General features: G+C 41.3%; 1 protein-coding gene across 9 annotated transcripts in view; it reads left to right on the top strand.

Annotated features, from left to right (window-relative positions):
- The window catches only part of BCAR3 (BCAR3 adaptor protein, NSP family member), a 75,872-nt gene extending 65,033 nt beyond the window's left edge, over positions 1-10,839 (top strand). For all 9 annotated transcript variants that reach the window (XM_071564877.1, XM_071564879.1, XM_071564878.1 and 6 more), the window contains 8 exons: positions 433-875; positions 1,464-1,564; positions 3,339-3,976; positions 6,629-6,744; positions 7,529-7,700; positions 7,889-8,012; positions 8,868-9,080; positions 9,919-10,839. In XM_071564877.1, the coding sequence (XP_071420978.1) occupies positions 433-875; positions 1,464-1,564; positions 3,339-3,976; positions 6,629-6,744; positions 7,529-7,700; positions 7,889-8,012; positions 8,868-9,080; positions 9,919-10,106 (1,995 nt within the window). In that variant the 3' untranslated portion in view covers positions 10,107-10,839. The remainder of the gene's footprint in view (positions 1-432; positions 876-1,463; positions 1,565-3,338; positions 3,977-6,628; positions 6,745-7,528; positions 7,701-7,888; positions 8,013-8,867; positions 9,081-9,918) is intronic.
- Positions 10,840-10,857: the final 18 nt, after the last annotated feature.

The following is a 10,857-nucleotide window of genomic DNA, read 5'->3' on the forward strand; positions in this document are numbered from 1 at the left end:
TCTGTCACTTAAGGTAATAAGCAAAGGGCAAATTCGGGGATCTTGTAGTAATGGCTTCCAAACTTCAGTGTGACTGTCTATTCAGATTCTTTAAACTCTAAAATTCTGGGCCATTGCTTTCCCTTCATGCCTAATTTTCTATTAGCAAACTAGAAGAAATGTATAGGCAAAAGTGGGTCATGTTTCTGGCTGCTGGCTCCTTCCAAGAAGTCCCTCCAGATCTCTGCTGTGGGATGAGCTTTTAATTTTAGAATTGGAGACATTATTCTTATACCACACTTAATGCTTTGCTTTATGTTTGGGGCTTTGTCTGCCTTCCAAGAGTAGACAAATTAATTCATGTGTTTAAGAATACTTTGTTGCTATATGTTGTTTGACTACTTGTTTTCTGATTCCGAAAGTTACTTTTTGTGTAATTCTTTTTCCTTAAAGGTGGCAGAAGGCCTAGTTCAGAGAGATGGAGATTTTCTTATCAGGGACTCTCTCTCCAGTCCTGGGAACTTTGTTCTTACCTGTCAGTGGAAAAATACCTCTCAGCATTTTAAAATCAACAGAACAGTTCTAAGACTCAATGAAGCCTACTGCCGTGTTCAGTATCAGTTTGAGCTGGAGAGCTTTGACAGTGTCCCTGGCTTAGTCAGATACTATGTTGGGAATCGCACACCGATATCAAAGCAGAGTGGAGCAATTATTTTTCAGCCTATCAACAGGACTGTGCCTCTCAGGTGTCTAGAAGAAAAGTATGGTGTAACTCTAGTCCAACAAAAGGAGCCAAGCACCCCTGAAGGAAAAACAGAAGCTGCAAAAAGGCTGAGTCTTGGTCTATCCAGCATGCAGTCCCCGGAGCAGAGCATACCCAGAGGAAATCTTTTGAGGTATTTAATTTTGCTGTCCTTATGGAAGGAAATGAAGTAACTGTATCAGCTTCTGCTGTAGTGATGTGAGTTTTCACACTGATTTGAGATGGGAGACTAGGCAGGAGGGTTTGCTCACTTTTAGCAAAGAATCAGCAAACTCACAAAGCAAGAGCAAATGTAGGGTCTGGAAGCTCAACACCACTGCAGCTTGTTCTTCAGTGACTTGGCAAGGCTTGACTGTGTGAGACAAAGGATTAAAGTAAAATCTTTTTGCTGCTTCACAGAAATCTGTTGTTCCATATTTGACTCCTGAAATAAAAAAGACAAGTGTGGAATACTGGATCCCAATTTCAGTGTCCAAATCAAGTGTTCCATTAGAAAGTCTCAACGTTCAAAGAAATACCCTCACAGATGTGCAAGGTGACACATGGTATAGCCCATTTCACTGCCACTACAACAGCATGAAGTACCTTTTATTATTAAAAGCTGCCCAAGTGGAAAGCTCATGATCTTTGCACTGGTTATGATGTGTTCTGGCAGTCGGATGTGCATGTTAAGAGTGTTGCATATGTTGATACGTTTTTGTTTGTGGTTCTTTTACCCTAGAAACAAAGAAAAAAGTGGTAGCCAGCCAGCTAGTTTGGATCATGTTCTGGAGAAAAGATTCCCTTTGAAGGCTCACCAGTCAGAGAGCTATCTGCTAACAGGTATGTTTTGTAATTAAATGTTTCACATGTAGAATCAGTGTGTGTCCAGGTGGTCTGTTACTCTTCAGAGCAAAGTGAGACTACTGAGTGTTCTGAGTACTGTAAATACAGTTAAATTTAATGGCCAGTGTAAGCTGTGTTAGGACACTGCTTGCTGTTCAGGTCACTGGAACAGGATCTTTATTTACAGTGCACCAGCTACTTGAGTGCCTTAGCATACAACTCAGCAGGCTTCCACACCATAAAAATGACAGCTTAAGTTGGCATAAATATCTTTTTAAATGGTATTAGCTTTCCCCACTTGTGCTTTACAAGAACTGACTTGCCTCAGCCATGCCTTTCTGACAGAAGTCTATTAAGTAGCAGTGGTGTTCCATGGAAACTCTGGTAACCATTTTTTCTCAGGGTAAAGTATGTGGCTGTGGTGATGTTCCTCACTTGGAGAACTGCACTGCCATGGCTTTTGTGCTCAGCTCTGCCCTTCTGTTCCCCTCACTCTCTCTACCTCCATCCCTTTTGCTTTTCATTGCTTTTGCTGCTGTCTGGTTCTACAGCCACTATCATCTTACTCCAGGAATACAAGGTGTGCTAACAATTGACTAGTTGTTAATTGTGGCTTTTTCTTTCTCATATTCTTCAGAGGTTTAAGCAATTATTTCCATACTGATACACTGTGTATGGAAGCTTGCAATAATGCATCTGTTCCCATGTGGACAAACTAGTGTTTGACTTCCAAGGCTGGTAGTCATTTTGAATACAGTCCTGTTAAAATTCATAGTGCCTATTATGGAAAGACTTCTCATGACAAAAAGAATATTTAGTGTTTATATAGTGAGATTGTATTCTGATAGAAAGGGTTTAATAGTGGGACAGACAGACATTTATGAAGCAAGTTTCTGTCCATTTGTAGCTGAATTGGTTATTCCAAGCCATGGCTGCAAAAACTTTTCTTTTGGTACTATAATAGCCTATAAGATCCCCAACATTTTGTCACGGGATCCTTCAAGCAGGTTCTGGTATCATAGTGTTCATGAACAGAGACAGTCTGTGACATGCAGTTTCTGTCTGGAATCAAGTAGTAAAACCCACATGATGCAACTGGCTGCTTTGCTATAGGTACCAGCAAATGCACTGAGAATTGCAGATTGGGAATGTCTGATAGAGGGGTCAGTCCTGTCCTGGATGCAGAGGTTTGCATATGCAGCAGGTACAGATGAGGCATAAATACACAGAAGTATGTGGATGTGTTTCTCTAGCTCTTCAAATCACTTTCACAGAAAGATTAGCATCCCTGAAATTCATTCTTCCCATACCTTACTGCAGGTTTAGGCTTGACTTTGGGAAGTTTTGCTTTCATCTCAGATTTGTCATTCTCAGAAATGACTCATCCTTTATGTGGTGTGCCTGGAAGTTGCTGTTTTTATAGCCTAGATCAGGTTACAAAGAGACTTCCTATTCCAAGCCATAGAGGCCATCCAGCTCTGACAGTATAGCCTATGGTTGTGGCAGAGACTGGAATTATTGTCAGCGTTACCACAGAGTAGCACTGTGGTGCAGCTGTTCCATGTACTTGGCATTTTGGGAGGATCAGCAAGTGAATGGAATTTGCTGGCTAGCTCATTCAAAATATAATTTCATATTCATTTTTGCCAGTGAATAACTGACATGATCTGACAATATTTTCTTTAGGAAATAGCATTAAGAGATGAAGCCTGGAACAGAAATCAGGAGTTGTATATATTTTGGCCTTCTAAAATGCCATTTTCCCCTGCAGGTTCAAGACATCCCTCTCGATTGCCTGAAGCAGATGTAAAGTCTTGTCCAAGCTCACCTGCGTTTAGAACAGGCAGTGAACCATCTCTAAGCCCCACAGTTGTTCAGAAACTCACCTCAGAGTCACAGGTAGGGGAAGCTCTCAGAGGATCAGATGGTCAGCTCTGTCCAAAGCCTCCACCTAAACCCAGCAAACTCTTGATGAAGGCACCAGACTCCCCTTTGGCCTCCCACAGTTCAGAAGGACACTATTGTGAACTAAACCCTGACAGACTTCCTGCAGCAACAAAACAACACTTATGTCAGAAAAACAGCTATGTGGAACATCTGACCCAAAAGGAGAGGGGACCACACTCATTCAGGAACTCTGAAACAAGCTATTTGATCCTTGACGATGATCCTACAGTGAACTCTGCAGATCCTTTAGAAGCTTCAACTCAGATGGCTGAAGAAGACAGCATCTTTTCTGCACCTGTTTTTGAGATGGTGTCTAGTTTTAAACCAAATGATTTTGAATCCAAACTACTTCCTCCTGAAAACAAGCCATTGGAAACATCCATGTTAAGAAGAGTTAAGGAGCTTTTCACCAACAATAACCCAAAGATTATTGCACAACATATTCTTCTAATGGACTGCAAGGTAAAAAAAAATGAAACACAAGTTCATGCATTTTATTTTGTATTGTGCAAGTTTATACTTTTCAAAGTACTGATTTGAAAAGATTAATGGGTAGATTTGCAGCTAATGTAATGTTTGTATTGTTCGCAGGAATTTTTAGGGTGGTTTTTTTCCATTTGAAGAACAAGAATGTTCACAAACTCCTTGGACCAAAGGTCTCTCATCATCCTTGACTTTGGACTCAAACTCTCAATGTTCCTTAAACCTCCTATCAGTTGCTGTATCTCCATGATTCAGCCTTGTCCCTGTATTGCAGGAAGTGCTCTCTGTGCTGTAAAGCACTGTGGAAAGAACTGCTCGTGGCAGGAAGTGGCTTGTTAGGTTGCCTGGGCAGGGTAGACTTACCTGGCTGCCATATGGCTGGCTGTAATATACCACGGTCAGTGGAAGTAAATATATTTAAACTTCTAAACCAACTGCTCTTCTAATCTGTATCTGATTTCTTGTCTTACAGCTGGACAGGTGGTGTAGGAAAATAGTTATCAGGACTAATGCACTTCTCTCCTATGAGAGAACTGTATTGTTAGTGGAACCGCTTAGAAAGATGTAAAAACACAAAACTGTTTTTCACAGTGTAGACTTTGGACAGCTGATAAGGCTTGGGCTCAGCTTCTGGATCAGAAGACAGGAGAATCACCTAATGAGATGATGGCTTTGTGTAATTAACAAAAGAAGTATAACTGCAGTTGAATCTGCACCACTTCCCTGGGATGACTGAGTGCTGTACCTGCCATAGAGCTGCTAGAGGAACCAAGTGGTATTGTGGGTATCCAACCCCCAGGCTTTATTGGGTTTTGGTTGTTTGGGTTTTTTAAGAGCAGTTTGAGAAGCAAAACATGTGGCTACTTACTGGGCAACTCCATTGCAGACAAGAAAGGAAGTGGGAATGGTGATGCTCCAGAAGAAACATGTGTGTAGCTCTCTGCTGGTGCTGCTGCACTGAGGGACACTGTGGGTGTGAGGGGGGGCGGTTCCCTGGAGCAGCAGTGGGGTGGGGGGTGTGAGTGTCTGCCAGCTCCTGGGTCCTGCCAACAGCAAACACAGCTCCTCTCCTCAGTAGCTGCTGCTATCTGAGGCTTAATGCAGACGAGGTGACTCAGAAAAACTCAGCGGCACAACGCCTTGCTCTTTTCAGAAATCGTAGATTAAGACTTCTTAGTTCCAGAGTAGTAACAGCATTATCTAATGTTTTAGTTCCAAAATTCACTTCTCCCCTCCTTCAACCTAATAACAACAACTAGAAAATCTTAAATATGTTGTTAAAGAGTGCATTGCTTGAAGGTGTAGGATGTGCATGCCTTAGAGAAGTAGTAAGTGTTTATGTGTGTGTATGTATTGTATTCAATTAGCTCATTATTAGACTCCTTATTTTAAATACTACACTTTGCAATAGTGCTAAGGAGCCAGCTGGCCTGCTGGCCTTCCAGAGTCCCTGGAAGGTTTTACAGAAACAGATTTTTTGATTTTGGAGCAGAAACAGTAACTAGCTGGGACAGGTAGAGACGTCTGTTTGATCTCTGTCTCTCAGTGCCAAACCAATGCCTGCCATTCACTGGCAACTTGTTGCATAGACTGCACTGATAAGAACTGCATGATACAGACATTGGCATGTGAATTGGGGCAGAATGAATGCTTTGTACTGAGATCACTGATAAGGCTGAAGTTCTTAGGTCTTCTGTGTGGCATCAGTCATTCAGTTTGCCTTTTAAATAATGGCATTTCTAATAAAGAATCACCCATATGGTAAGTGATGAGGTGAATATTTGCCACTGGTATGTCTGTGATGGAGAAGCAATCAGTGTGACTCCAGGGGCTTTCTATCATTCCTGTGTGGCCAGAAGTGAAACAGGTTTCTCTGCAGTGCTACCTTCTGTACTGGTGATGGTTGTGCAGTCCATGTGGCTTCCATCTTCCATAACCAAGAAAGCTGCTGATGAGTGTATCAGAAAATGACAGGCAGATTGGTTTGTAAATGTGTCAACATACAGGCCTTAAACCAGCAGATAATCTTACATTATCATATTAATGTGGTTTTTCTTAGCATATATAATTGTTACTGAGATAACCAGTAGCTAATAGAATAAGTTGAAAAAGCAAAGACAAATTGGTGAGGGTGTCAGAGCTTTCACACACTGACTTCATTAGGCACTCAACATTCAGGGTCCTCCTCAAGTCCTTTATCTTTATGAGGACCCTGTGATGTAACCGAAAACATTCTGAGCAGTCATCTTTTTAGAAAGGAAAAAAGTGTGTACATCTTTAAGGCCAAAGAGCAGTGCCTGTCTCACAAGGATCAGACTGAGAAAGCATTTCCTGGATCTTGCTTCATAAACTCCTTCTGGAAGCAGAGGATGAAGTTTGATAAAGCATTTTTGTCACACCTTTTATGTTTTCTTATGGCTGAATCATGTGAAAAAAAATTACTGGCCTTTTTGTGCAAGGCACTGAATGTGCACAAGTTAAACTTTTAAGTTTTGATGCCAGTATTCTAATGTTGCCTTTTATGCAGTTAGCTCTGTATGGCCTGCACTAACTTGGAGGATTTCTGTGTGGCTGGGGTTTTTTTTGAAGAAAGTTAGTTTCAGAACTCATGCAGTTTTTTGCACTGGACAGGTGGCAAGGATAGTAGAAGTTTCTGAAGAGATGAGGAGGAATATGGGAGGGAACTCTGGCCTAGAACTGATTACGTTGCCTTATGGACATCAGCTGCGCCTTGACCTCATTGAAAGGTAAATGTTCCTGTTACTCATTTCGGGGGCAGATGGCCTGTAGCAGAATAGTCTCCTGCAGGTCTCCTGAATTCACATGTACAGATTATTTAGTGAGATGACTGTGACTTCTTTTTGCATAGGAAAAATTCTTTAAGGTCCTAAGGCAACTCTCCATGTCTGTAATACAGGGAAAGGGGGATGGTGTTGAAAGCAGGGCCTTGGAGCAGTTGGATGCCATCAGCTCTCCTTTACAAGCTCAAGTAAACTAAACTTGAGGGAACCTATAATCTATCTGAGCATCTGAGTGTGTGGGGAGGAGATGAATGGTAGCAGCCTTCTGCAACTGGGGAAGAGGCCAGTGGATCTAATAAAGTAAAAAATTATCAGCAAAGCTTTCTGTAAAACCTCTGCACAGGTTAAGGGGGAAGATTAAGGTGTTCTAACCCTGATCTACAGTTTCTGTTTCATATTTCAGTAGTTTGATTGCTGAAATCTAGGAGGGAATGGCACAGGATTTGAGAGTGGAAGACAAAGAGAATTAGGGCAATTTTCCAAAAATTGTTCATTCATTCATTGCTTGAGCAAATTTTGTACAGTTAGTAGTATTTTAGGAGAATATATTAAAATATTCGTATATATTCATGTTATATTCAATATGATGTCATTATTGCTTTTGATGCAAAGATGTTGATAAGACTAAGTTTGCTGGGCACACCAAGGTAGAAATAAACCTTTGAACTGATCTTTGAACACATGAAATACAATAATTTGTAACTAGTCATATAAATTGATCCACTTACAGGCACAATACTATGGCAATAGGAATAGCTGTGGATATCTTGGGGTGCACAGGAGGTGTAGAAGATAGAGCAGCAACATTGAACAGGATCATCCAAGTTGCTGTGGAGCTGAAGGATTCACTGGGGGATTTATATGCATTTTCTGCCATTATGAAAGCACTAGAAATGCCACAGGTAAAAATCTGTTTCTCTTTATGTTCCAAAATGTGAAATTGTTTGATGGTTTGTTTCATTTAATTTAAGCAATTTCTTCAAGACATCATCAGAACAGAGTTTTCATGGCTATTCTATGAGTAGCAGTGTCCTTTCCCTGTGGATTGCTGTGGAGTCAATAATGTGTATTCTCTGTATTGCATGAACAGGTCACGAGATTAGAACAAACCTGGACTGCTCTAAGACATCACTATACCCAGACTGCCATTATGTATGAAAAACAGCTGAAACCATCTTGCAAAGCTTTGCATGAAGGACAAGATGAGTGGAATAGTGAGTATGAGTGACACTGGTTTGTTGAGCCTTTTAACTCTCCCACCTATTGATTTCCTGTGCAGGGAGGTTGAGGCAGCTGCTTTTCCATAGCTGTGCATTCTATGTTAAAATGACTATGTAAACTTGTATAATGTGATATGACAATGAAACAGAAGCAAACAGTCTGCCAACCAAACATCAGTATGTATTTGTGTGCCTGGATCCCTGCAGAATGTATCATTCTTCCCACACCCATAACTTCCTCTTTGGGGACAGAAACTGAAACACAGCATCATCTTGCCTTATAGACGGCACAAAATCTCCTTACTCACAGGAGAGTTAATTTTGGCAGATTTTACTTTTTAGTTGCTTTGTTTTGCCTGTTGGATCAGAAGATGAATAATCCTCAAACAGAAAAAATCAGCTAGGCAGTTACTCTGGTCACATTAAATGCTCCTGCACCCGATTCTCTGCAGCTCTGGTTTTCAAAGGGGTGCGAGGCAGAGAAAAACACTTCTCAAAACATTTTTCCAAGAGAATGAGTAGACAGTGAAAACTTTTTAGCCTCATGGAATTTATTGGAATGACTCAGATTCTGAAAATGTTTAAAATCTCTGTGTCACTGTGTAGTAATTCAGCAGAGCTTTCTCCTGTAGCAAGTACAGCTTTCCAACACTAATTTGTCTTGGTCTTCTCCCCCAACCAGTTCACTGGAAACAGGTAGGGCAGGTATAGCTGAGGTAAGGTGTTAATTTGAAAGATGGAAGACAAACAGTACTTCCCACCTTAAAAGAAGAATACTACAGTTACAGTACCTTCTTCAATTAGCAAGTTTTATAATGTCTGATGGTATGTTTGTTACTCTCTATCCAGAGACCATCAGTGCTCCACGGAACAACGTAACAGTTCCACTGCTGATGCCTCTCATTACCCTGATGGAGCGCCAAGCCGTTGTTTTTGAAAGCATGGACCTGTGGGAGAGTAGTGACCAGAGTGGTGAAGTGATGCTCAGGCACCTGGGCACAGCCCGTGCCATGGCGCAGGGCGCGGACACGTTCCGGCGGGCGGCGGAGCAGGCGCTGCATGGTACGGGGGCGGCGGCACGGGCGGGGAGCGGCACAGGGGGCAGCGGAGCGGGCGCTGCACGGTACGAGTGGGGGCGGGGGGGGGGGCCGGCACGGACAGGGAGCAGCACGGGGGGCTGTGCCCAAGGGCACCACATATGTGTGAGGAAGTGTCTCTGATGAGAGCTGAGATAGCAGCAAATGTCCTGCAGGAAACTCAGTCTGAGGACATCAATATTGTTTAAAAGCAGAGAGTAAATATTCATCAGTAAAGTTCCCCAACAAGCATTTCTGCTAAACAAAGTTCTCCTGGCTTAATATGCTGACCCTGCTAGCAAAAGAATAGAAGTATAGCAAGGATTGAGGATAACTTCCTGTCTTCTGTACAATTTAAATTCCTACTCTGATCATTGCAAATAAACAGTAAGAGTCTTTACAGCAGTGCAAGATGCAACACAGAGATCCTGACTGCTTACAGCCAGAAAGGGGCAACTTGGTAGTTGTGTGACTTAACCTTTCCACTGCAAGTACAAAAAAATGAAGGGAGAAATACAACCATTTCTGCAGGCAGCGTGTATACATCACTGGTGATATTTAAGGTCAGATTATAATGACAATTCTAGACCATCAGAAATGAGGAAAGGGTAGCCTGTCCCAGTGTCCCTAGAGCCATCTCTGTGCTACTAGAATGTCAGGGATGGAAAGGATTGGCACTGTTTTACTAGCTTGTTAAAATCGTTATGCAAAAGGAACCCAGCAGGCTAAAACTTATTTGGGAAAAATACAGTTTAAAGGCAGTTTCTACAGAATAAAAAATATCTGCCTGATGGCGGTATTATGGGATTCTTTTTACTTCCCAGGTTTCCAGCCAGATGAAGAGCTGAGTGAAATCTTCAAGACAGAATTTCAAATGAGATTGCTCTGGGGCAGCAAAGGAGCACAAGTTAATCAAAGTGAAAGATACGAGAAGTTCAGCCAGATTTTAACTGCACTCTCCCGAAAACTGGAACCTCCTCTAGTGAAGCTGGTGGAACAATTAAGTATATAAGACTCTGTAAACACTCTTGAAGTGATATACTTGAAATAACCTTAGCATTCTTCTGGCAATTTGATACTGCACAAATTTCTTGCATTTCACAAGATGTTTAGAACTTTTTAACTGCACAATGCACACTTGTTTTAAAACTACTGATTTCTAAACAATTTATTTATTTACTGTGTCACCAAGTCATTTAATAATCCCTTTAAAGAGCTGGCTATCCCTTTATTTCCCCCGAGTTGCAATGTTTTAATGATGCCAAGGAGTAAGGGCACTGGCATCTTAGTATTAAGATGAAGAAAATAGTGTAAATAAAATGATAGACCAAGTATCTGACAAGGCAGAAAAACTGTTGTATAATATTCCTTTAATGAATATGAAACACTGTAAATAGAATTGTGATTTGAAGTGTATCTTTATGCAAGATAATTTGCATATTTACAGATCACAGAAATACTGCAGGTAGTAAAAATGATCCTTTATCTGTGGCCACAACAGATGGCTCAAGTATCACTGTGCCTATGAAAGCAGAAAATGTTTGTGTATGTGTTAGGACAACATGCTTTTTTTTAAGACAGCATCTGTAGTACTTTGGCTTTTGCTGGAGCCTGCACAACAGCTACACTGCCAGGAATGGATGATGAAATGGCAAGAACAAACAATCCAGATAATTAAAATGCTTTCAGACATGAGTAGATGTGGGTGTATGTATGTATTAAACTTGCTTCATTTACTGAGGTGACTGACCTTGGTAAGTACT

Source organism: Pithys albifrons, chromosome 10, assembly GCF_047495875.1.
Source record: "Pithys albifrons albifrons isolate INPA30051 chromosome 10, PitAlb_v1, whole genome shotgun sequence".
Taxonomy (NCBI): Eukaryota; Metazoa; Chordata; class Aves; order Passeriformes; family Thamnophilidae; genus Pithys; species Pithys albifrons.